We start from the raw sequence: 27356 nt of genomic DNA on the forward strand, positions 1-27356 counted from the left end.
AATAAGAGTTTAAGTGAGGACAGATGAGAGCAATAACTTATTGATGCGCTTACCTTGTCAGTGTCGTCATGACAACACTGACCCCATTCAGTAGCAAGAAAGGTAGCCCAATTTCTCATAATATGATATGTGGAAGTATATTTTAATATGACATTTGCTAATAAGAGACTAATGATTTTGACCTTCCCCTTTATCGCTGTAACTCTTTGGGTTTTTAAAAGCACAGTAAGTCTTCCTCACAGGGCCCACTGTGTGTTTTCTGTTTCTAAATATGATCTGTTGATTTCTTACTTTTGACTGCAGTCAAAACAGCAGGACCTTAATTGCTACTTTGTCTTGTTTTGTTGGTTTTATTTAGAGGAACTTTGCTGGAAAGTGAAGAAGGGAAATGTTATGTTTACAGTATTTTCACATGGACCTTTTTTGAAAAAAATCTGCTTAATGATCGATTAATTTCCCTTTTTCTCATTCAGTTCTTTCATTGCTTCCTTTGCTTTTTCTGTTTCTCTAGACCCATTTAAAAGACGAACAACTAACAGTCTTGCCAACGAACAAAGAAGATGCAAAAAAGACCTTGGGAGGACTTTTAAAATGGCTGAGGCTAGATAGAAGCAGAGCTGCTTTGAACGGAGAAATGATCCATGTTTACCTGCATCCATGCGGCTCCAGGGCACCTTTTAATGATGCCTCATTTTGTCCTCTTGCATAACTTTTGGCCCACTCTGAAAAAGGTGCTCCATTTTGATTTACAACTTAGTCTGTCAATGTTCCTATGCCTCTGACCTCTCTGCTGCCATGCGGTTAGACCAATGAGGCTCCGAGAGCCTTTCGTTACGAGTCTGTGAGGTCTCCTCCCCACTCTATGGAGGCTGAGCCCAGCCATCCGGCTGATGGGGAGCGCTCTGGAAGGCAAGCGCAGCAGCATGTGACATCTGAATCTTCATTGGGCTCTTGTCCACCTCAGCAACCCCAGCAGCCTTCTAATCCTCGTCCTGTACACAGAGCCTTGGGCCGCCTACAAAACCGCCAACCCAAGCGCACTGACCTGCTTCGGTTACAGCAGCAGCAAGCAGTAGCATGGCAGCGTTCAGATACCCCAGGTCCCTCAGGAGGCAGCTTCTTCTCTACAAGCTCCTCGTCAACCTTATCCCTCCCCTCTACGTCCTCCACCCAGGGTGAGCAAGCTCACGGCGTTCCAACTCACTCCAGTCAACAGGGCCTAGAAGGGGTTAGCTCACCTAGGAAAGGGGAGAAGAAACCCCAAAAACCAGGGAAATATGTGTGCACTTACTGTGGCCGTCCATGTGCCAAGCCAAGCGTTCTTCAGAAACACATACGATCGCATACAGGAGAAAGACCCTACCCATGTGCGCCCTGTGGGTTTTCCTTTAAGACCAAGAGCAACTTATACAAACACCGCAAGTCCCATGCCCATCGTATTAAAGCGGGTCTGGCATCCAGTCGAGATGAGCCCAGTTTGAGTGGTGCAGAAGGCAGTGGCGCTGGAGAAGACCCTGAGGAACACACAGAGGGAGAAAGCACTGAGTCTGAGGACGAGACAGGCCAGCACAGAAAATCCTCTAAAGAGATGCTGGGGCAGCATAGGAAAGGAGGTAAGGAGCGCCTGGGAAGCTCAGAGGAGAGCCAGAGGCCTGAAGACTCCCACGCTGTCAAGCAAAGACTTGCACTGAGGCTTAGTGAGAGAAAACGTGGGCCCATGGCTTCTCCAGATGACCCACCCTCTTCCCTCTCCACATCATCTTCTTCTATTGGGCCTGGCAGTAAAGGCAGCACAGAGTCGGGCTACTTCTCCGGATCAGGCAGTACTGACATATGCCAAGTTAGCCCTCCAAGTTCCAGTGCCAAAACCTACGCAGAAATTATTTTAGGGAAATATGGAAGGCTGGGAGGGCAGCAGCGGAGTCCCCACCAGCAGCAGCCTCATCCCTCACATTCCTCATCCTCAGGAACCGAGGAGAAGAACATCTCCTTCGCCGTACCCAAAACCCAAGTAATAGAACACATTACCAAGCTCATCACTATCAATGAAGCAGTAGTAGACACGAGTGAGATTGACAGCGTTAAGCCTCGACGCTCCTCCCTGTCACGGAAGAGCAGCATGGAGTCCCCCAAGTTTACTGCCCCCAAAGACCCCTATGCCTTTGATCCCAAAGGAGAAGCCGCAGGCCCCAGTGGTTTGAGGTACATCCATAATCCTGACGCTGATCCACCGGGTACGCAGGACCAGTCAGCAGTGCCTCTGCTTAGAAGCCACTCAATGCCAATATCAACCAGCCAAGGAGAGCCCTTTGCCTCTGGCACCATGTCACCCAGAGGTTACCGCCTCTGCCAATCTTTTGATGAGCAGCAAGCAGTGGTCGCAGAGATGAGGATCGGCCATGCGCAGCGTATGCTCAAGCGCCAGCCTGCCATAGAGGTTCCCCTGGGAGCCGAGTCAATGTTGGAGGAGCCCAGTCCCACCACATCCTCCTCCTCCTCAACAAGAGGCACCGAACTACCCAGACAGCCACAGCAACAACAGCAACAGCAAAAGAGTCCCGCCGTGTTTGAATGTGGAACATGTGGGGCCCGCTTTCAAGAGAGTGAAGTCTTCGAGGCCCACAGAAGCATCTGCCCAGGGCAGGAGCAAGAGAGCAGGGACGCAAGCAAAGCGTGCAGTGGAGATCGCCCGCTGATGATGCACCATAAGTTTCGAGCGTTAGCCATGGCTGTGAGGAAGCGGAGGAAAGAAGAGAGTCTGGAGGAGGATCCTCCCAGTCCTGGATCTGTAGCTGTGTCCGGCAGCTCTGGAGGCCTCATTCCAGTAACACGCAGACCAGAGCAGAAGCAGGCCCTCTCAGGTTTGTCTCTCATACATACAAAATATATGTTTTTTAGCTAAAATCATTATTTTAAGTTGAATAATCGATACAGCTATTCTCTTGAAGACCTTTTCTATGCCATTTTAGCATCTGAGACATGCAGATTATCATATACCTAAAAGTTAAAGCAGTGAATATCTAAAACTACATCACTTTAACATAGTTAAACAGAAAGCGGGAAAAACTACTACCATGTAACCCGTAGCACTGTACAGTAGATGGGAATAGAATCCACGAAATGCTAAGTTGCATCACTCAAAAGCACAATACTGATGTCCTATAATGGGAGCTAATTTTTCTACTGTTTGTGTCTAGGTGTTTCCTTACAGACTGAACCAAACCAACAGCAGCAGCAGGACAGGAAGGGTGTGTCTGTCATCCAACACACTAGCTCTTTTGAGAAGCAAGAGAGTATATCTATGGAAAGTCAAGATCCAGACCTCAGAGAGAGTCAGCAAACACAACCTGAGCCAAAACCATCACCCTCTACATCTCGCCTCATCCGCCAGCCAAATATTCAAGTGCCGGAGATACTTGTTACTGTGGAGCCCGATGCTGAAATGCCACCTGTGTCACCCCCACTGACAGCATCCTCATCAAAGGTAAATGTACCTTTTTGAATTATGTTTTTTTTTCTTGCTTGTTTACAGTCTTCATACAATGCGTTTGTCCAAGTTAGCATCATTACCATTGACTTAAATACTAAATTTATAAAAAAATGTATCTGTCCTAGGAGGCAGAGAGAGTAGAGGAGTTCCACTGGCCTCAGCGAAGTCAGACATTGGCCCAGCTCCCTGCAGAGAAGCTGCCACCAAAGAAGAAAAGACTCAGGCTGGCAGAAGCTGCCCAGTCTTCTGGAGAGTCCAGCTTTGAGTCTATGTCTTTGCCTCGCAGCCCCAGTCAAGAAAGCAACATTTCAAACATTTCTGTTTCTTTTGAGGATGTAGCACAATCAGAGCAAGCTGCCCGAGCTCCCAGTAGCCAAAGTTCCCAGATGTTGATGGTGCCATCTGCTTCTCACCAACACCACCAAAGCCACAAGGAGATGAGGCGCTCAGCCTCAGAGCAGGCCCCAGCTAGTCCACAACAAACGGAGCAGATCCCAGAGACCAGAAGTAAGTCCTTTGACTATGGATCCCTGTCTCCTCAGCAGTCTGCGTCCTCCTGGAAGGAAAGGAGAAAGTGTCTTCTAGTGAAGCATGCTCCCTTAGGGGAACCAGAACAGGAAGTAGGGGGCAGAAGTAGTCAGCTGCCCAGAGCAGAGAGTCCGCAACCTGGTCCTTCCTACTCTAATCTTTCTCCTCTGTACTCCACTGGAGTAAGCTCCCAGTTTAGCCTCGATGCCACTGGAAAGGCTTTGCAGCTGTTACAGCCACAAATCTCTTTATCCTCTCAGGAGGTGCTTCCTTTGCACCCCAGAGGGCATCAAGCATTCCCCCCAGGGTCTTTGTCCCAGCTCCTCCCGGTCACCACAGCCATATCGGAAGTACTATCCACCCAAATCATTCAAAGAGCATTTCTACAGTCACACACAGAATCTCCGCCTGCACAGATACATCCAGCACAAATCCACATGGCTGAAAGGTTGGGAATACCCCTCCATCAGCTTCCTCCCCCTTTTCCTCGTCACTTTTCTTCCAGGAATACATCTAGCCAGGCCATGTACTTGCCCGTTCCTCCAAGATTTACCACACACATTTCTTCTCCTCAAACTACAGAAAGCAGACCCCCCATTTCTTCTGTGTCTTCTTCATTGACTCAGGAGTCCCTTGTGACAATCTCCTACCACCACCCGAGGCCGGTCATCGCCACATGCCTGGCACAGCTTGCACCAGTAGTGTCTCTTGTGGTGCCAGTACGCCTCCAGACTCATATACCTACATATGCCAGTGCAATGTATACCACACTTTCCCAGATTCTGGTTTCCACCCGCTCACAGGAACCAGTTTCTTGCACGGCTATGGTCATCATGGGCCAGGTGGAACGGGAGACACTGCAAAGGAGCTACTTGAAGGTCCCCTCTCCAGATGTCAAGAGCCTTCTTCCTCTGTCTCTGTCATCAGAGCTGGCCTCAGGATCTGGAGATGGATACGGTCCACTAGGGGCAGGAGGAAGTAAGCGCATGCTGTCCCCTGCAGCCAGTCTTGAGCTCAGCACAGAAGCCCAGCGTCACCAGAAAAGAGTTAAAGAGGAGGAAGAGGAGGAGGAGGAGGAGGAGGAGGGCCACCATAAGGAAGAAGAGGAGGAGGGCCGTGTGGAACCAAAGGTAGTACAGGAAGAAGAAAGGAAGGCAACTGGGAAAAAGCTGGAAAAGGAAAAGAAGAAATCGGATACATTAGAAGTAACGAGTGTGGATGTGCACGGGCAGCCAGAAGAGCAGCCAAGGAAAAATGACAGGGAAGAAAAGGTGGAAGAGAAGGAAACAACTGAGAAGATCACCCAAAAAAAGGAAGCTGTGTCAGCTGTGGAGGTGGGCGCAAGCGCATCTTCGTTCCCCAGCCTCCACACTTCAACCTCAGTCAACTGGTGCTACCAGAAGTATGTTAAACCCAACCCATCTGCCCAGAGGGACCCCCGCACTTCAGTTTATTCAACCTGGAGCGTCAGCGCTCACAACCCCAACTTGCCAGGCATCAGCACAAAGGTCGCCCTGTCTCTGCTCTGCTCTAAACAGAAGCACACTTCTGAGATTTATACCATGGCTACGGCCCCTACTCCAGCCGAAGGCAAAGTGGCCCCTGAAAACAGCAGGACGCCACATGTGTCAGAGGTAAACATAAACACAATAAACATACATTTCCACTTAAATGTTGACCATGTTTAATTTGCTTACATCAGAACATTTCACGGTCTGTTTTGCTCTTGAATACTTCTACATCTTAGAAGTCAAAGCTCTGCGGTCTTCATCTCTTTAGGTTGCTAGCATAGTAGCATAGTATGCTAGCATAGTAGCATACTATGCTAGTGTTTTCTAACATGGTCACCAATTGTGCCGTTAGAAAAACATAATGATAAATCAGTGAGATACCCCTTTAACAACTGGAATTATACTGAATCTTGCTTTAACAGCACTTAACATTTTATTATAAGTTGTTTTGAATTTTTTTCCCATGTGTGTCTTGAGTGTAGGTACATGCCACCCCACCCAGCACCCTCACTGAAGTAAAGGAACAGCAGCAGCCTGAAAAGAAGGAAGAAAATAAAGAGATGCGAGAAGTGGAGAGACCATCCACCTCCAAGCAGAGCGAGCCTTCTCGGGTTTGCATCTTTGAAGGAGGGTAAGAATTGTTTATTTCTATAGTTTTAAAATATGGCAGCTTCTCATTACACTTCTTCATAAACCAATGCCCGCTGACTGCAAAACAGCCTATGGAGAGCTGACAAGAGTGCATGGAGAAAATACAATAACAGATGGGAGGCCACGAGTCCAGGGGGACTTCATTTGTACCTGTAGCCAAGCTTTTTCCTCTCACTGCTGGCACGAATGTCTGTGTTTTAGAGGTGTTAATTTGGAGAGCTAGCAGCGTCTGTGTGTGTATGTGTGGGTGTGTGTGTGTGTGAGAGGGGGGAAAAGGTTGTCTCCAACTTTGTGAGACTCTCATTAATATTTTTATGGCTATAAAAAGTCACACGGAGGCACAGTATGAAGCAGTCTGCAAGCAGTCAGAGTCACAGTCGAGGCTGTCATATTTGTCTACAGACCAGATCAGGGTAACACATAAATGCTTTCCACAAATGTCTGAGTGATTTTTCCTCCAGCACCAAGTGCTTTATTCCCGAGGTTTGAGTATTCCGAGCTAAAGTTTCCCCATTAAATGTATCTGATTAAATCTTTATTTTATGATTTCCTCCTGTTTGTCCACTAATCCTTTCATGGTTTGACTCGTTCCTTACACCCCTATTCAGCTTTCAGGTCCCCCCAGTCAGCTGATGAGCGTCCCTCGGTCTAGATTTAAACTCAGAGGAGTCTGGGAATTTTCTGTGTTTGCCCCCAAACCGTGCAGTCAAATCTGCTCCCTCCACTGAGATTTTGAAAACTAGACTTAAAACTTGTTTTTACGTAATGTCATTCAAATCTGCCTACTTGCTCACTGTGTCTCCTGTGCCTTTTTTGACTGTGACTGCATGTTTAGCACCCACTATATCTCATATCTGTGTACTTCTTATCTATTCCCCTGTTGTTTTCTGTACAGCACTTTGAAAAACGTGGGTTTTTTAAACTTTGAATTGAGTGGAATTAGAAAAGAATGAAAGGAAGGTGTACAATGTTGCCTTACGTGGATAATTTCCTATGATACTGGTATTCTTTTTGGTATGGTTTGGTTTTGGTAAATTTTCTATTTTTGAGTTTTTCTCTTCCAGAGTGTTAACACTTGGCAAACCCTGCATTTCCTGCTTAGGTGCATGAATGTCAGGTGTAAAGAAGCTGTCCGCGTAACAGTAGATAAGGCACTGAACTTCAGGAAGTGCACTTTCATCCACAAAAAAACCCCAGAGGTGTTGCCCATTTCTCTCTGGCAGCTCTTCCAGTTTCACTTACCTGCACATTATTTTGTTTTCATTCCCTCCAAAACCTCCTCTGTGTCCTTCCTGTCTCTCATCCCCGCTCCTTGATGTTCTCCTGCGTTTCCACCATGCATGCAAATGGTCACAGCTACTCAATCTTGAAGAGAACAGAATGCTTTTCATCCTGACTCATTATCCCTGTCTCCCTTTTGTCAAGACTTTGAAATCATAGCTGTGTGCCACTCATTTCATTCTAGAAAGCAGTCTTTTATGAATATGTATCATGCAGCTTTGTTTATGTTCCAGTGGCTTGCCAGATTTTATCTGCTTCCAGGCTTCTCTGGAGTTTAATAGTACCACACTGTCATCTCAATAATAGATTTCAGGAAATGGGCAACAATAAATGCTTTTTACTAGTTGTGGTGAAAGTCTGGGGAAGTTTATGTGGGCAGCAGCTGAACTGATTCAGTGAAAAACATGATTGGTTTCTCTGGTGCAAATGGTTAACCATGCATGCTTTGTTACACCCTGTAACACTTTACCCGTGCCACTCAGACTGAGGACAAAAATATTAGTTTATTCTGTTTCTTTCTGGTCAAATAAGGATTAAATATGTTTTAATCATCTTTAGTAGCTCCTTTTGGTTAGAAGCATTATTCTTCCCACCATCTAACAAGGCTTTCATAAACCTAAAACATGATTTTTGACTGAATGTACCGAGAGATATGCTGCTGATTTAATGCTCGATAGCTGAAGTGAAACTTCTGCCGTTCTCTTACTTTACTTTTTTTTCTTTTTCGGAGATGTGGGTGGATATTTTTAGCATAAGCAAGAAATACACGGCAGGTAAACAGTAGCCAGCTCCTGAATGAACACGACACATTCTCACTGTTGAGGCTATTTTACAGTTGTGTAACAATTTGTTATGATTTGCCGTTACTGGTTCTGTTATACAACGGGGAACATTCACAGCCTGGTCTCTCGTAGATGTCGTGACATCCTGTAATTAGACACAGTCGGCACAGATTGGATATTTACAATTCAGAATGATTTGTGAGTTTCCCCATGAGTAGTGGATTTTTCATAGAGGACAATTCATTCAGATATAAGACCTCTGTGCCACGCCGTGTCTACAAATAGCCTTTTGGTAAACATGAAGCTTGTGCATAAACAATGTTTTTTTATAGAGTAGACCTAAATGTATTGCTTGATTTTTATATGTAGTAACTATTTTAGGTTGGTGGCCATAGCCAGGCTTCCCTTCCCTCTCTTTAGCCGCTGATGTTGTTGGCAGGGCCACCCGTTCAGAGCAGAATAGCTGCTATTCTTTGCACCAGGGTGTAGTGGAGGGACTCAGTGCTGAAGGGGTTTTGGTGGGGCTTCCCCAACCTGCACCATAAAGAAAGCCTTGTTTCTCAGTTTTGTGTGTGTGTGTGTGTGTGTTTGTGCATGTATCTGTGCTGCAATCACTAACTTCCACAGTTATCTTTGTTATTATCACTGAATTTGCTCGCAGTGCAATGTGAAAGAAGAAAGAAGGATGACTGCACTCTGCAGTAATCCTCCAAGTATCTTTGAGTGCATATTTTGGGCTTTGGGGTTTGCAGCTTTCATTATCACCTTCTGGGCTCCTAGCAGCTGTTTTCAGGGTTTAACTGAAAACTAGCTGGCGAACATAATGCTCTGTCTCTCACATAAATCAAGAAATATGTGTATGTGTGTCTGGCTGTCTTATCTCATCCTATCTCGTCAAACATTCATCAGATCCACTTTAAACTTGGCAGGTGCGCTGCCGAGGACACGAGTAAGTGCAGTGCCAAATTTGAGGTTATCTGGACGAGCGGGTCTCATATTTTGTCTGCGGTTTTCTATTACCTTTGTTTTCCTCAGGTTGGCCGTTCTGCTCTGTGCTGAATAGGTTGTCATTGTGAATACATTCGTTGCCCTGTTGCAATCTCAAGGCCCATACCTAGGGTTGCCAACCGTCCCTTAAAAAACGGAATCGTCCCGTATTTAGAAACAAAAGTACACGTCCCGTATTGAGCTAATAAGGGACGCACTTTGTCCCGTAATACAGTGAGAATCAAAAGTAGTCTATAAGTTTTAATGTAATTAACGCTTTGTTTGAAACCATAATTCCCAGCCCCGCCCCTGCTTTGTGACCAATGAGCTGACAGCACACTTATGACAATTCGAGTATGACAATTCAGATTACCGCTCATCTCATTGGTTGAGGAAAGGTCGCTTGCGGAGAAAATACCGGAAGACAACAGATGACCACAACAAAAAGCATGGCCAACAGGGAAATAAACGCCGACACTGCGGTGCAAGTCTCAGACGACAGTACACCTGAAGCTGGGCAAACACTGTGCGATTTTCAAACTGCACGATTGGCTCGCATGGGTTATAAGTTCGTAGGTCACGATGCAGGGTCTCACACTATACCGCCCGATGCTCTGATGCGACCTGAGTCACACTGTGCCTCCATAAAATGAAGGTTATAACAGAAAATCTGTCGCTCGCTCTCCCTCTCTGTCTTTCACTCACACAGACACACACCGCCATCAACATTGCTAAATTACTAATGACAAACATGATCAGGCAGCTGTGATTGAGCAGCAATGTAAATCCAACTATTTTCACGGTTGTTGTGGTCGTGATAATTTGGTGATGCCACATCGAAAAGGCTCGGATGAGCTTTCCAAAGTTCTACAAGTTGTGCCTCCATCGCTTGTGTCCAGATCACACGCTGCACAGCCATGCTGCTCCGTCTTTTTCACCGACGTTTACGTGTTTGCGCGTGAGCAGTGTGAGCGGCTGCGGTGACACCCTCACGAGCGATTGATGATCGGGAGCTGGTCGTGAGGTGTTAATCGCTTCTCGTTACCCCACGTATACTACACTATGCACGATTAAGGCCAAAATCGGGCCGATCACGACTCAAAAATCGGCTCAAAATGGGCCAAAAATCGCTCAGTGTGAGCCAGGCATTAGACCAGCAATGTTTGTGCCTCTCAGAGAAAGAAAAAAAGGCTGCAAAAGTGCAGGGAAGAATGGGAAAAGGAAAACACCTGGCTGGAAAAGTTCACGATAACACCTATAAAGCGCACTGCACTGTGTGCCGGCGCACTTTTTCCATAGGCATGCTTCTAATGGTGGGCACATGAAGAACATGAGGGGCGTGAAAGCTCGGGGAACCCTTAACCAATTTTTGTCTACCAGGCCACGGCAGAACCAGATATGGTAAACACTGGTTTGTTTGTTTTTAAACCCTCTGGTTAAGGTTAAAATGGGCATGTGCAGTGAATATCAGCGCTATGTGGCCAGAAGTGTGATAATATAATTTATTTTGTGTAATAAACAACTGCAAGGATAGATGATTACAACAAATAGATGAGTAATACATAAAAGTAATACATAGATGAATAATGATGATGAGTTATGATGCGTAATGGGAACATGGGAACAAGTGGGTTTACAAACGGGAGCAAAAGCTGAAATAATGCCTCTGCTGAAGCCAATTGCACTAAATGCACTAAATGTGCACTGTTACAAGAATATTTTTCTTTCTATTGTTTTCTATTAATTTATATAATTTTAAGTTAAGCAGGACAGAGTTCTTTTAAAGAAAGATTTACTTTTATTATCAAAAGTTAAGCATGACAGGCTTCTGTTTAAGAAAGAGACCTGTTTTATTGTGTTAATGTTGTCATTTTGAGCTAAAAATAAATGGCTAAATGATTTTTGTTTCCCATGTGTTGATATCACAAAGAATACGCATCTACTTAAATCAAATTCAAGTCAAATGGTTAAAAAAAATAATTTCACACACAAAAAAAGAGCTAAAAAATTCACCACACTGGGAAGGGTGAAGACAACTGGGTCGCCCGGCCCTGGCCACGAGGTGTCCCTTATTTATTTCTCAGGGAGTTGGCAACGCTACTTATATATCATGTTTAACCTCAGTAGTGAAATCTCTATTAATAAAAATAGTGTACATGTACATACCTTAATAAAAACAAGCAGGTGAGATGTTAGAACGCTTTTATTTTTATTTTAGTGGACACTCAATACAATAGACAACTACTGGGGTTTGGGGTTTGTTTAACCTGAGTAGCGAAAAGACCGCGGGGGGGTTGAAAACGATCTGCCGGGAGTCGGCTGTTCTCGCCGGCTGTAATAATCCTCGACCTCGCTGTCTGCTATGGAGCTGGCGGGTCACAGACGTCTCCGAAAACGTCGGACCTCGTTTGGAAATATATGATATCTTGATAAACTGAGCAGATATTTGAAGTTTACACAGCTACATTCTCGCTTGAAAAGAACTTAAAAGTTCATTTTGTGACCCAGAAAGAGTAATATTTAAAAGTTTTTAGACCCGCTCGTCCGCCATTGCCGCGTTTGAGTTTTGGACGAAATGCATTCTGGGATATTTAGCTGTACCAAGTCCACACAAGTCACCACCGATGCATGCTCGATAAAACGGGCGGAGCGAGAACACATCCGGGACTTTTTCGCGTTCTCGGCTTGATGCGTACTTCGAATTGGAACAGTACTTGGTCTCCGACTGATGACGTATCACGAGTACACGAGAACGCAAGTACGCACAAGTACGCATATTGAGAAAGGCCCTTTCTCTTTTCCCTGTTTTGCGTTGTGGTTAGCAACAACGACGGTAACACCGTCGCGTGTCCGCTTGTTTATGTTCCACATAAACCTTTCACAATAAAGCTCAAGATCCTGTTGAGGCTTTTCAAAATAAACTGAATCACATGAAAGAGCAGATTATTTACGGATGAGAATTAAAAAAGAGCCGCCAGGTGCTAAAAAATAAACCTTAGACTCAAACGTTAGAACAGGCTTTCCCCGCTGCACGCCGTGTAATAAATACTCACAAAGAAACGGTGGCTGTTACAACTTATGTCTAAAAATGTATAGTTTCATCCATCTGTTAAAACACTCGACTCCAGCTACATGACGCGCAGCTGGAAACACTTCCCGCAAGTCGAGATTCACAGAATTTACAGAAAATGTTACATTTCTGTGATTTATATCGTTATCGGGACGATAGAATTCTTATATCGGGATATGAGATTTTGGTCATATCGCACAGCCCTAATTGTAGCCATGCTTGAACATTTGGACACAGTTTCAAAAAGAATGGCTCTCATCACTGATACTTAGTCCCCAGTTGTTATGTAATGGCAAATAGTAAATGAATTGGTTCTTATATAGCACTTTATGCAATATGCCTCATTCACTCATTAATTTCTTCCATGCTTAAGTGTTTTCTGTCTATCAGAGTGTGACTGTCGAAGCAAACATCTAAACAAGTCGACTTCCTGTTTGATTATTTTGCATCTGCCTCGGTTGGTTCTGGTCTCAAGTTCGCTTTATGAGTATTTATTCGCAGTAACACACACACACACACACACACACACACACACACACACACACACACACACACACACACACACACACTCATTCAGTGAATGTGTGCTTATAGTGGTGCTGTTTTCAGTACAGAAATAACCTGTCTTGTCGCTTTCACATCAAGCGACACATTCAGGGACTGCACCAGTTTAGAAGATAAAGAGAAAAATGTTTTTTCGAGATGAGACATAAAATCAGAAAGAGGAGGTATTACTGGGCTTAAAATCAGCAGTTGCCCTTGAAAAGAACAACAATAAAGGAATCCTAATGTTGCCCTGCATCTGCTCACCATAACCGTGATAAATTTGCAAATGGGGTAATGTGAATGTTGTGCTTACAGCTTGTTCCGGTTTTCCTCAAGTGACCTAAAATCTAATAAATGCAGCCTTAAAGCTGCTGTCTCTGATCTCTTACCTGTCTGTTTCTCATAGGTATAAGTCCAATGAGGAGTATGTTTACGTGAGAGGTCGCGGCAGGGGAAAGTACATATGCGGGGAGTGCGGCATCCGCTGCAAGAAGCCAAGCATGCTGAAAAAGCACATCAAAACGCACACCGATGTCCGTCCATACATTTGCAAACACTGCAACTTTGCCTTCAAAACCAAAGGTGAATGGAAAATTTGGGTTCTGTTTATTAAAACGTGATGAGCTCTTTGGTCCTAAATGTAAAAATGCTGTTTTTGCCCAGTAGTGGCTGTGCTGCTAAAATGATCATCTCATATGTCTTAAACTCTCTTTCTTTTTCTCTTCCTAGGAAACCTTACAAAACACATGAAGTCAAAGGCTCATGGGAAAAAATGCCAGGCAATGGGTGTATCTGAGTCATCATTGGATGAGCCGGAGAGCGAGGAAACAGGTACTTCAGGTGGTGGGGATGAGTCTCACATACTTGCCTTCCCCCTGTGGAGAAATCTTGGTACACAGCTGGATGAACTCCTGCCTGTGAAGAATAGTAGCTGTTCAGCACTGACAGCTTATGCAACGCGATGTTCTATTCTCCTCCCTCTGGCCTTGCATAAGAAATTTGAAAAAGTATAAGATAAATAAATGAAGAATACAGAACATGCCACAGCGTCCTGATGTTGTTGCAACAGTCTGGCTGCTGTAACCTGTCCTTAAGGATGAGTTCTTGGTATATAACGAAAGCTGAGCCCTTTTGCCACAGCTGACACCTCCCCGTCAAAGCTGAAAAAAAGCCTCAAAGCCTTCACGATCTCCTCCCTAACCTTCCTCTGCAACCCCTCCTCTCTCTCGCTGTCTCTTTCTTGCCAACAGACTACACTCATCACAGCCAAGGATGCGCCATTTAAACTGTCTTTCCATTCACAAGGCTGCTGAGATAGTTTGTGAATAGATGCATGGCGCTTTTCAATTAAATTCCTTTTCATTCTCCGTCTATTTATAAAGTGCGTTTGAAGGGTGCCGGGTTTGGTTTGTCCTTTGCTTTGACTGTCCTCACGCTTTGTGCTTGTTCCTGTAAATCGCTGTTTTGTGACTTTTGTGTGAGGATTTATTGCACGACTTTGCGCATCCAGTAAATGAGTTTTTAGGGCCCATGGTGTTGGCATGAACAGATATCTAAAGTCTGCGTGTTTTTCTGTGTCTGCACAAACAGCAGGGAGTGAAGAGCATGCGTGCGGCTCGGAGGAACAGGAGGAGCATCAGTTTTCTGACGTGGAGGAGTCAGATGACGACGAAGACAACGACGACGACGATGACGAAGAAGAGGAAGAGGAGTCCACGTCCCACGAGGACCCACCGTCCTCTGTATCGTCTGACACCCACCCATCAACAGGGGGGCGTTCAAGCTCCAGCAGGCACTCTAAGCAAGGCACTCCTGACCCCGAGCCTCCGGGTCCCATTCCCTGCACCAGTCAGGAGCCCTCCCCACGTGGAGTTTGGCCCGGCAGAAGAGCGGCCTCGCCGGGGAGCAGGAGAGCAGTGTTCTCCCGGCGAGGCTGGAAAGCATCTCCAAGAGCTTTCTCCCCAAGCAGTGAGAGCTGTTCCCCCAGCCGCAGCCTCTCCCCCCGCCTGGAGTATTCGTCACCCATCCAGAGCCTCTCTCCGAGGACAGAGCTCCCCTCACCCAGCCGACATGTCTCACCTTCCCCCGAACGAGGACCTTCTCCCATCAGACCCCTTTCTCCTCTCCTTCCCCTTTCACCCAGCTGCTACCGATCGTCACAGGTTCCAGCGCCTCCCTCGCCCCTGGGGATGCAGCACAGAACCCCTGGGTACTTACCGTGGGAGAACCCTGGTACATCAGGTAGTCACATCAAAGTGGTAAGTCTATTTTCTAATTACAGCACACATGTTCATAGACGAGTCACAGATATGTGGCTGCACTTTCAACCAGAGAAACATTAAGCAATCCATATATCTTCTCTACACTGTCTCTCAAAAAGCTCTCAGGGTAGAGGACTTTGTGTACTAGAGGAGCAGGCTCATGAGCTAGCAATAACATAGTCTTTGCTCCACCTACAGGAGAAAAGCAGAACAGCAGGAGAAGGGCCAACATGGTCAGACACCAGTCTGTTTCCACCTGCTTTTCGCATTTCCACTTGTGAGGGTTATCCTGGCCACCAGACAACAGACAACATCTTCAGCCATCTTCCCATGCACTCCCAGCAAGCCAAGGTCCCTTATCCGATGATCCCAATAGGAGGGATCCAAATTGTACAGGCAAGACCAAGGTCCCACGCTACTACCCCGTCGTCCCCAACATCACCCCCGATGGAGGGGCCATCACTGGCCAGGTTTGAAACATACTGGGGCGGGACCCCCAGGACTCAAGGGCTTAGGACTCCTGGAGACCACTGGTCAGAGCACCAGACAGCAGGAACCAGCCAGTCAGGGCAACAAGGTCTTAGCACAGCACTAACATTTTCCAAACCAGAGTTGGAGGCCACAGACTCAAAGCAATATGGCAGCTCGCACAGCTCCGTCCACACCCACGGGTCCTCTACTGAGACCACTGAGCACTGCGCCAGTGACGACCGTTCAAGAGCACCCCCTAGTCTAACGCCCCCGGTAGCCTCAAGTGTCATCGGACAACAGCCTGAGAGGGAGGAACGAACATCTGATAGTGATATGGTGGAGGGAGGAGCTAAAGGAGACTCCGCCACAGGAGACCAGAGAACTTGACAGCGTCTACACTTCGATGCATCGTGCATCCCATTTTGCTTTATTGTTTGCTACACTAGTCTGGTTTTTTTTTGTTTTGTTTTTTTTTGTAATTGCTTTGGGGGGTTTTATACATTTTCAATACTATTGTTCATTTAATGTTTGTTTTGGCAATATTCAGGTTTGTTATAAAGATGCACTTTTTTCTTTATGAAAACAATGTTTGTGCATATATATGTGTGTGTATATGTATATGTCTATATATATATATATGTATATATACATATATATATATATATATATATATATGTATATATACATATATATATATATATATGTATATATACATATACATATATATATATATGTATATATATGTATATATACATATATATATATGTATATATATGTATATATATATATATATATACATATATATATATATATATATATATGGTAATAATGTAAATACAACCCTGTTTCCAAAGGAAGCTGGTACACTTTGACACTTTGTAAAATGTAAAATAAAAACAGAATACAGTGATTTGCAAATGATTTAAATCTCACATTAAACTGAAAATTGGTGACAATATAACAAATGTTAAAAGTAGAAACATTAATTTTTTTGAATTGTATATGCACATTTTTAAGTTGAAGTCATGTTAAGCACCATCTTTAAAGAACTTCGGGACAGCAGCACAACCCTTTAAAAAAAGTGTTGTGGAAAGGAGGGCACCGCGTTCTATAACTCTGAGAGCACCTTTTTTTCTTAGTTTTGCTTTAAACACAATTTTGATACTCAGAACATTTTGGGATCATTTTGCTATATTTATTTCTACATTCTGAGTGAGAGGCGGGCAGTGCTGGCACCTGGATGGAGCCTCGGTGCCTTCATGGTGATATGCAGAATGTAGTTTTGTTGCTAAAATAAGCAGGACCTTGCCTAAAAAAGACAATCCACATAACAGCACATGCTGATCCTAAACCTGATTTAGCACTAGCCAGATGTGTATCTCTTTAGCCTGCAGGACACAGCATCCATGATTTACAGAAGAATTTAAAGAAGTTTTTGAGTATTCGAACCATAGCACCAGTTTTTCACGTCATTATTGCCTGTCTGTGTGTTGATTTCTTTTATCTAGCATAACAAAAACCACAGTAAGAATATAAAGTAATAAAAGTTTTGCTATTCTCATATTAGGGTACAAAACGTGCACATTTAACTGCACTCTGTTTTTATGCACATTTTAATCCAGGTCCTGAGTTTGTTGGAAACGGGGCTGTCAATGTGAAAGGAATAGAAATACATTTGTAAATGACCAAAATTGTTCATCGAAAAGAATTCCATTTTTGTTTGTCCAGTATTACTGAAAATTGTAGTTTCTTGTGCCTTTTATGTCCAGGTTTGTGTTTTTGAGATGTATAGTAAAGAGAAGGCTGTGAAATTTTATATCAGCTTTTTTTTAAAATGTTCTTCTGGAGGGTTAATACTTTGTTTCTTTTGTAAAGGCCATTGCTTTAATGCCAGGATAACTAAGAGTTGTATCACAGACGTGCTGAGGGGGCAGCAGAAATGTGTCAAAGGAAATGCACTGAAGTTCTATTTTTATTACAAGAGATTTTAGACTAGAATATATGTCTGTACAGGGAAGAGTGCTTCTTATTTATTATTCTTTGATGATAATTATTATTGTTTCAAGGTTTTTTGTTTTTTGGGGTTTTTTTTTTTTAACTTTTTGTTATTGGGGGGGGGAAAGAAACTTTTTATTACATCTGTGTGTCTTTTTCATGATGTTCTTGTATCTTGAACTGGTGACAAAAAGTTAAGACGCCGAGTCGTCGGCTGGTACCAGAAGATCAAGTGCCCTGCGGATTTCACACAGCAAAATTTCTAGTCATTAAAGAAATAAAAACAAAAAATGCACCAGACTCTCTTGAGGTCGTGACTTTCTTCTATTTGGCCTTAGCGGAACATTTTGAACAGAACAGTTTGTCAAGTTTAGGACAAACTGTTTTCACACATTTGATGATTTCTTAACATTATCAGCATTGGCTTCAGTTGAAAAGCAGACAAAACGTTAAAATCATATGATAAATATCTACTGTTGCCAAAGTGCTTACTCAGAGGGGGTCATACGATTGTCTGGGATTTTAGCTTTGTACTGTTGTAGGGTCTTTACCTTACAATACAAAAGCGCCTTGAGGTGACTGTTGTCATTTGGTGCTATATAAATAAAAAGCAATTGAAGTTATTTTGATGGGAAATGGGTGCAGTGATTTATTGGAACATGCAGCGCATGAGGCACAAACAGAGCTTTTACAATCCCAACCTTTATTCATCAAGACATGCTGGACGCTCTTAGGCAAGCTTGTAATTTCTGTAAGTATAGAGCATAGACCTTCAGTACAGATGCTTTAGCCCATTTTTTAAATAAACATTCATTCACCTCTCTTTAGTACGTGGGGATCTGCCTGGCCTTCCCCAAACTGCATTTTTAATCTGTGCTCCAACCATGTGCCATTATCTATTAGAAATGCAGTCAAACCTAGATGAGGATGTGGTGAATAAATGTGTAGTTAAACATTTTTATACTGACAGAAAGGGGAATTTCACTGGTCTGGCCCGCTTAGGATCTCCTCCAGTTTTCTTCTGTTTTATAATGACATGACGTAAGATACTGTTCATCTGCTGTAGGTTGTTTTTTAGACCTGAAACCCGTGTTTGCCCTGCACTTATCAAGTTTCCTCAATTTTCTATGGAGCACACCGTGCTGAGATAACCTATGGCATGTGCCATAGATTTAACTAAACAAATGGGAACAAATGATGGGTTTTTTTTATGACAGTCCCCTATTAACAGGTGAAGATTATATTTAAAACTGAAAATGAGTGAAAAAGCAGCCAACTTCCAAAGAAAACCACTGAAAGAACCTTCAGAAAGCTCAAGACTTTTGCACAGTTCAATATGTGTTAAGATCTAGGGTTTGTTCACAATATGTTCGTGCAGATTATCGTTCGAGCTCTCGTGCCTGTAAAGCAGCAAGCACAGTAATCACAATCAAACTGTGAGTGTTCGAGATGTTTCTGTCAGCGTGCAGCTTCAGCACCCCCACTAGATGTCACCAGTTTCAGATGAAAAGTATATTTCTCTTCCATGAAGCTGCTATGCTAGAATCAGGGCGTCCTCCTAAGCCTCAGCTCAGAACCACTGGAGCAAGTCTGCTTCCTGGTCTCACTGGCTTTAGATTTCATTGGGGTCAGCAGGTGACACACCTTCTAATTCTTAACCAGAAGTTATAAGTTCCAAGAAATGGGACTGTTGTCTATATGTGTCATCCTGTTACTCCCATTTTTTATTATGAAGGTGCATATATTTATCACTTCTAAAGAATTCGTTTGAGATTATGAAGATCAGCTTTATTCACAATCTTCTGATCACGCTGGCGCACACAACTCTCGGTGTGCGTCGGGCAGTGTAAAACAAGATCAACACACAGGGCAATATTCAGATAAACAGTATCTCTCCCATCGCGTCTCAGGCCATCCGGTGTTTTTAGTCTTACTTTTAGTCTGCACAGCAACGTTTAACCACAGGCAGCAAGAGATTACGTAAAGCTTACTCAGCCGTTACACGCCAGTTTTTTTGACGAGGAGCCAAAAACCTGAGAGCCGGTGTGAATAAAATGTTGCACAGAAAGTGTTACAAAACAGGCAGCAGTGGGGCACTTTTATTTTTAGATACTTAGTCCATCAAAAGCAGTCTGAAGCAACAGATTCGTCTTCCTCCTCCGAAACATTGCAGATGCCAACGCCTTACGGAGCCCTGCTGGGATAGTAGGTCGTTTTATCAAGGAGTCAACTGAGGAGGGTGGATTTTTAATTAAAAGTAAACAGCTTCCAGGACAGAAGCCTGCAAAGACATCAGGGTGTGGTTTAGTATAAAGACACTCTCTGGCTATTCCTCTCGCTTGCTGTCTTTTCCACTGCTTTGCATGCAGTGATGCAGAGGGCTGCCTAATGTGACACGTCGATCCCCGGGGGTGTGCTTTAGGAGGACACATCTGTGTTTCTCACGGAGCTGAACTACTAACCTCTGGGAGACAAATGTGAAGAATTCACCCAATCGCAAAGCAGCAGTGATAGCAGTCACACCACACCACACAATCCCCACATTTTTATGTAAGAGGAAAATGTGTTTCCCTCCCCTAAACAAGACTGTCAGATTACATCTAGACACTTGACTTGTGCCAAGTTGGTGTAAAAGAGGCTGAGCCGTAGAGTGCACTACGTATTGGGGCGACTCTGGTTCAGAGGGTTGGGAAGCTTGTCTTGTAACCGGAAGGTTGCTGGTTCGATCCCCTGCTCTGTCTGTCCTGGTCGTTGTGTCCTTGGGCAAGACACTTCACCTACCGCCTACTGGTGTTGGCGCGATATGGCAGCCTCGCTTCTGTCAGTCTGTGGCTACCACTGTAGGTTGCCTCGACCAGTGTGTGAATGTGAGAGTGAATGAAACTAACTAACTAAACTAATGCAACTAAATGAAATTGGCCTCTTTGAATCAATATGTACATAAAACAGCTGATAATTCTAATGTTGTAAAGCACTTTGAGTGTCTAGAAAAGCGCTATATAAATGCTAATGGGCCATTACTAATGGGCCTAAAATTAACCACAGCACAGTGGACTCATGAATTTGTATTAAAAAACCTCCCAGGATCCATATGCGGTTCTTCACTTCTTCCTATTTTATGTTTAAGTCGCTGTCTTGTGTTTTTTCCAGCATTCTTTCCATATCTGAGTGTTTTCCGGGCATGCCTGCCCTAAAGAGGAAAAGTGCTGTCTGCTTCCTGCTTATTCTGCACGTTCATGCGTAAGCTTTCATCGGCTCTCATAGCAAACAAACAGTCGATTCTGTCATCCTCTCATGTCCATCTGTCACTGGCAGCTTCGCATGCTTACTCTGTCATTAGAATGGGGGAAGAAACAATGGCTAAAATGTATTGTTTCATCATAACAGCTTGACGTACTCAAAATTTTGCTATTCATTACTTCATTTCCCTATCAGATAGCTGATGAGCATTTGGGAAATGACAGCAATGAAGCGCAATAGTGATAATCCAACATGTATTTAATGTATTTACATGTTTGAAGGCAGCCATTTGGCTATCTGCGTGACTCTGGCACGGCTGACCTGCCTTGGCTTGACTTGACCGAGAGACCAAGTGCATGTGGGCAGGGATGAGCCACACTATCTGTGTGCTCAACTTCACCACGGATTGAGGATGGAGGGGCGTGATTTTGACCTGGTGTCACATGGGAACGTTTTCAAAGCACACCCACGGTTTCATGTTATACTTCTTTGGGTTAGGGTTACAGCCTTGATTACTCAAGAAAAAGGGTCACAGCGTCTCTGATATATCTGCATGTTAATCTTTGGAAACAGAAAGCATTGTGCTGGGATTCTGGAAATCAATTAACCTTTATTCTATTGATCATTTGATACAATACAGAAACTGTTACTGAGAAGACAAAGTTAGTTTACTTTAAAATGTCTCCATTGCATACCAGCATATCGCAGCATCTCCCCTCCCACAGTGGTCATAGTGATCCATTGTCTTGTTCCTCCTCCCCGTGTTTCCGCTTTATTAGATAAACAACTCTTCAGACCTCACGTCTTCCTCCATCCCCTTCTTCCACCTCTCACCTTATCCACCAGCACAAAGCCAGGCAATCCCTCATTCAAAATCAGACCGGTATCATAAATGTCATTCAAATGTAATCTCTAAATGACATTTACCTCTGTTACAGATGATTTCCAGAGCAGCAGATACTTGGAAAATGTGCCACAAGCTCACACATCCTGGGGTCCTACACTGAAACTCCGTGACAGGCAGATGTGGGTGGAGCTTTCAATGTGTCATCAAGTGAGAGGGGCGAGGAGATGTATAAAAAAGAGTGGCACAGTTCAGACAGCTTCAGACCAGACACTGGCAGCACATGAAGAACACAGCTGCAGCTGCATGGATAACAGTCTCTGCAGAGCTCCATCCGTCCACTATGTCTGCTCAGAGCAGCATTCTGCTTCTCGTCACTCTTTGGGCTTCAGTGCAAGATGGTAAGTGCCATATATTCTTTTTCAATGGGGTGTTCATGGCACAGTTTTTTGTAAGACAGCAGCCTACAATCAAATATTTGCACTGGCATTAATCACAGCCACACTGTGCGCAGTGACATGTAAAATATGCTGCTGCTGTTTTTAAACCTAAAATCACAAAGAGAAACTGGAGTGTTTGTGAGCCTTTATTATGCCAAAGTATTCATAGATTCATTTGCTTGGTCATTGTAAATGATCAGAATCAATTTTAGAGCTGAAAACTGGAACTCTTGAATCTAGATCGCTGTTTCTCTCTCTCTCTATATATATATCTTTTTAAATATGTGGAAAATAACGAAAGTGAGCCAGACTACTTACAGGTATTGTTACTTAGCTGGAGCTGATGTTGTGTTTGGTTAACCCTTCCCATCTCTGACTAGGTTTAGGTCTTCCAGTGATGAACCAGATGGAGGTGGAGGTTCAAGAAAGAGTCCCAACACATCGATTGAGGACCAAACGCTGTGCCTGCTCGAACCCGCTGGACTCAGAATGTCACTATTTCTGCCACCTGGACATCATATGGATCAACACACCCAGGTGAGCTTAAAAGGAAGCGCAGTGAAAAATGCCTCAAAGCTCTGAGCATATTTTCCTGTATAGTAGTGACACATCTCACAGCCTTGCAGCCCAGACGCTGCAGAACAACTTTGCTGTTATTATCACTGTAGACGGCAGCAGTGAGATATCAAAGAGCAAAGTCTGCAGGCTGGTTATATCACGAGCAAGGCACTGACTTTGTATTTCTCTCTACAGCAAGACGACAGTTTATGGTCTAGGTGGTGCTTTCTCTCGACGCAGACGATCCACTGGCCGCTGCACATGTGCCAACCGCGATGACCAACCCTGCGCCAAATTCTGCTATCTCAGGTGAGCACCTCATACGGCCTCAAAACCTCAATGTAAAGCACTAGATTAAAGGCAAAGCTGAGAATATATGTTTAGCTCACTGTAGGTAAAGGCAGGTAATATTTCCCTTTGAGGATGACAGGGAGAAGTAGGTATAAGGAAACAGCTCGCGCTATTATTAGCCTAAATGTGTTTTCACTGAGTCCCACTTGTCCAAGGGTGTGACTATCAAAACAATGCAGCTGGAGCTGAGGGAGTGGAGTAAGCGCACAAAGTTCAAGCAGGGTTGTTTTTGATTGGCTTAGATGTGCAGATTACACAGATCGTGTAATAAAGCCGGCCTGGTCCCTGTCCTGTGATTTATGTATCTGGATCTGGATATCAGTGAAGCGCTAAACAGAGAAAATAAGAAGAGGCATGGTTGAATGGCAGCATTCTTCAAACCTCGACAGAAACAATAACTGCTGATTGTGGGCCTGGAACATAAAACATTTAGTGAGCCTGTAAAGATAAGAGTCTTTTAGGTTAACACAGAGTGCTAAAAAATAAGCAGCGCTGGATCATGATCAATAAAGGTTTTTAAAGTGACAAGCTTCAGCTTAAGCATGACTATTGGTGTTTTATTGGTTCTTTCTCTGCAGCCCTGAAATCAAATCTCTACAAAGACAAAAACGGCACTCAGTCAGCATTCTCAGGTGAGCTGTGAAAGCTTTTAAAACGCCTTTAAAACCTATATATAAGTTATATTATGATGATTATGATGATATTTGAAGTTGGTGGCTGACGTTTGTCTTTTTTGTGTGCAGCAGAGTGAAGAGGGCACAGGGTGCACATGATTCAGACAGAGGCAAGTCTCCGTGGGCTCAGATGAAGCGCGCTGGCTAAACAGTGGAGCTACTGGAGCAGGGGGGAAATGAGAGAGAGAGAGAGCAGTGAGCACCTGAACAAATTACCCTCCTTTGATACAGAGGAGGGGTAACAAAGGGCTGAGAGATGAGTCCCACACAGGAAGGCCATGGAGAAAAGCCAAAGCGCCACAAAGATCGTCTGTTCGTACCTGCAATTAGAGGGCGGAAAATGTGACGCCAGTTCTGCAGAAGAAGAGGATCGCAGCTGATATGAGTTATCAGGTCATTTGTGACTTTTGCCTTTTGGTGTGTCAGAGCTGTGTGACTGCAGACAGGCCAGGCCAGCACCGACTAAGAAGACAGAAAGAGGAAGAAGAGACTTGTACTTTGTATGTACGAGTCATATTTTTGCTGTTGCATAAGACTCTATTTACTATATAGAGCTCTAATACTACAGCTTATAAAATGAACTTTTTCACTATCATTGGGTTTTTTTGACTTTGTTAAATGAAGTTCTTTTTTGAAGGATATTACAAGATTTCTGTACAAAAGCATATTGTGTGTAAAAGTAAATACATTTATGAAGCTGTCAGTTCTTTTAATCAAACAATAAAGAAAATGCACATGACGTTGTGTGCGTTGTCTTATGTTATGTCTCTTAGGTTTCACTTTGTGGCGTCCTGTGTTTGCTTCAGGAAAGCAGGGAGGTGATTACTCTTAATAAATCACATGGGAAAATCGATCTGAGGGAACCATATTTAGCAGCTGTTGCTATTCAATTGTGTGTGGATCAAACATATTGTCAGAGATCAAACAGAGGCCTGACATGGGTGAATGGTTCAGGAATTTGGGCTTCACATCAGTTATAAGTTTACCTGCTGTTCAAAGGCAGCACAGGCTTTGTTTTCATAAGGATCTACGGAAAGAATGCATGTTTTTGTAAACCAGAGGGTGAGAACACGCTTTGAAATTCCCACTCGCTCTGTGTTCCTTACCGACTGTTTGTACAGCACAGGGGCGATTTTAGCCCATTTTTGGGGGTGCTTCAGCACCCCCAAAATGAATCCAAGCACCCCCAAAGATTTCTTACTTTTTTTGACAATATTTGCTGTTTGTGTGACACACTGCTAAAAATATAAAAAGCATACAGTACTTGGTTGAGACATAACATTTTAACAACAAAAGTATAGATACCCCCCCCCTCTCCCAAAATGGTTTGTTCCAGCTCTCCCCTGCTCTGGCTGTAGCGCCATTGCTGCCAGAGCGATGGTGGCTGAGACGCAGTGAAGCGGAGGTCCAGTAGCGATGATTATACTGATCTTGTAATGACCGTAAATAGGGAGCTAAAATTAATAAAAAAATGGATGGACATAAATAAATTATCATTAAATATAAATAAAACTAAAGCAATGTTTTTTGGTAATTTAAAATATAATATAGAATTACCAATTATCATTGAAGGTGTACCAATTGATAATGTGAGTGAAAACAAATTTTTGGGAGTCATAATTGATAACAAAATTTCATGGAAACCCCACGTCAGACACATAAAAACCAAAATTTCCAGAAGCCTTGCAATTTTGAACAAAGTGAAACCATACCTTGATAAAGATGCACTTCGTACTCTGTACTGTACCCTGGTTCTTCCATATCTTACATATTGTGTGGAAGTGTGGGGAAACACATATAAAAATACAACTAATCCATTAGTCACAGTACAGAAACGAGCACTGCGTATTATTCACAAGGCTGGTTATCTAGATCATACTCACAAATTCTTTCTTCAGGCAAAGCTACTTAAATTCCAGGATCTGGTTAATTACAATACATCCATAATTTAGTATAAAGCTTTTACTAAACTTCTACCGGCAAATTTACAAACTAGATTTGAAATTCGAGAAAAGGTTTATAATGTGAGAGGCTCTGGAGAATTCAAATTACCCAGAACTCGAACAACCCGTAAAGGTTTTTGTGTGTCTGTATGTGGTGTGAAAATCTGGAACAGTCTGAGTTTACAATTGAAACAATGCAAAAATATTCATAGATTTAAATTCCTCTACAAACAGTTGGTCTGGTCACAGTATACTCAATGATGGTTTTTTAGTGTGCTCTGTAATGTCTGTTCTCTTACCATTGCTGGTATGGATTCCAAGAGAAAAAAAAAAAAAAGAGTGTGTGTGTATGTATGTATATATACGTGCATGTGTGTGTAGATATATATGTATGTATGTATGTATATGTATGTGTGTTTTGTTACTTGTAATTATTACTGCCTGTTACCTGTGGTAATACAATTTATAATTTATATATTCTGTATTCAGTTATGAAGGCTCTAATTGTTGTTTGCGAGCTGCCATTGAGATGCTTGTATGTGTCCGGGGCTGTTGATGGGTCTGTATGTAATGATGGGCGTAGCTGCGGGAAGTTTATTGTTTTTTGATGATGAGTGAGTATAGGGGTGGGATTTAATAAGTTTTCTTCGTCCCACTCCTTTTTCAGGCAATTTTTGTTTTTTGTTTTGTGCATTTTATGTTCAATATAGGTATTTGTTGTGCCTGAAAATGAACAAATAAATGAAATGAATGAAAAAATGAAATGAAGTGCCTGTCTTAAAACAGGACATATTAGCTGCATTTAACCTTCAGTTACTCTTTATATAGTTAGGTAGGAGTCAGACCATGTTTCTTTTTAGCTGAAAAACATTACACCAGGTAACGTGGGTGTAAAAAAAACAAAACAAAAACAAACTTGTTTTCCGGTGATGTTTGCTATCCTACAATTCGTCCTACACCGCAGTAAAATCAGCGACATTTGACCGTCCTGTTGCTCCCATTGAAATTCATATAGCCTATTTAAAACCTAAAACTTAAAATATTCCGTAGCCTGCTGTTGTTACTACCCTGTTTTAAATCGATACTAACTAGCTAACTGACCAAATGCCCATTAACCTTATAACTCCTGTTGTGTGTGTGTGTGTGTGTGTGTGTTTTGGGGCCACCCTAGGGTGGCTGTGGCTACAATGTAGTTTGCCAGCACCAGTGTGTGAATGGGTGGATGACTGGATGTGTAAAGCACATGGCCATTTACGATTTTTTTTGTACAGACAGACAGCCAGGTTTATAATGGATATAAGGAAGTTTTTTTTATTTTTTTATTTTATTTTTTATTTTTTTTTAAAGGAGCCACAATGATCAAATGATCCGTCAATCAAGAATAATGTTGGATCAGTGTTTCAATATTTATCTTTTATTAGATGTTCATGTGGTTTGGTTATTTGCCTTTTGGTTGAAAGTACACTGAGAGAGGACTTTTTGTTAGTGATCTTAATAGTATTTTTTCATATTAATGTAATTTTTCATCTAATTGAATCTATTTGTGTATGATTGTCAGTCCAAAGAGGGAGAGAGGAAAGAGGGGAATGTGAGGAGAAAGTACAAGGTCAAGAAGAACCAGTTAAGCAAACAGACAGGGAACAGTGACAGGCACAACAGAAACTGTTAAACTGACAAAGAGAAAAAAACTGATTTTACTCACAATCAGGAAGTTGTGTCCTCCCTATATTAAA

At 43.2% G+C, this 27356-nt stretch overlaps 2 protein-coding genes across 7 annotated transcripts in view; both read left to right on the forward strand.

The window, feature by feature from the left end:
* Window positions 1-16235, forward strand: part of hivep3b (HIVEP zinc finger 3b) — a 45485-nt gene extending 29250 nt beyond the window's left edge. For all 5 annotated transcript variants that reach the window (XM_085176659.1, XM_085176657.1, XM_085176658.1 and 2 more), the window contains 8 exons: window positions 512-2861; window positions 3198-3484; window positions 3616-5652; window positions 6012-6160; window positions 13253-13428; window positions 13576-13677; window positions 14437-15104; window positions 15306-16235. In XM_085176659.1, coding sequence (XP_085032785.1) covers window positions 863-2861; window positions 3198-3484; window positions 3616-5652; window positions 6012-6160; window positions 13253-13428; window positions 13576-13677; window positions 14437-15104; window positions 15306-15965 — 6078 coding nt within the window. In that variant the 5' untranslated portion in view covers window positions 512-862 and the 3' untranslated portion in view covers window positions 15966-16235. The remainder of the gene's footprint in view (window positions 1-511; window positions 2862-3197; window positions 3485-3615; window positions 5653-6011; window positions 6161-13252; window positions 13429-13575; window positions 13678-14436; window positions 15105-15305) is intronic.
* Window positions 16236-16341: 106 nt separating this feature from the next.
* LOC146507742 (endothelin-2) lies at window positions 16342-26922 on the forward strand. 2 transcript variants are annotated; one of them, XM_085178377.1, is made up of 5 exons: window positions 16342-22058; window positions 22478-22634; window positions 22851-22964; window positions 23585-23638; window positions 23750-26922. In XM_085178377.1, exons 1-5 carry the CDS (start codon window positions 21941-21943, stop codon window positions 23826-23828), a joined length of 522 nt encoding a protein of 173 aa, XP_085034503.1. In that variant the 5' UTR covers window positions 16342-21940; the 3' UTR covers window positions 23829-26922. The 2 variants fall into 2 exon arrangements, with proteins under 2 accessions (XP_085034503.1, XP_085034504.1); XM_085178378.1 differs by having other exon boundaries at window positions 23753-26922.
* Window positions 26923-27356: the final 434 nt, after the last annotated feature.

The sequence above is a fragment of the Neolamprologus multifasciatus genome, chromosome 11 (genome assembly GCF_963576455.1).
Source record: "Neolamprologus multifasciatus chromosome 11, fNeoMul1.2, whole genome shotgun sequence".
NCBI classification, from domain to species: Eukaryota; Metazoa; Chordata; class Actinopteri; order Cichliformes; family Cichlidae; genus Neolamprologus; species Neolamprologus multifasciatus.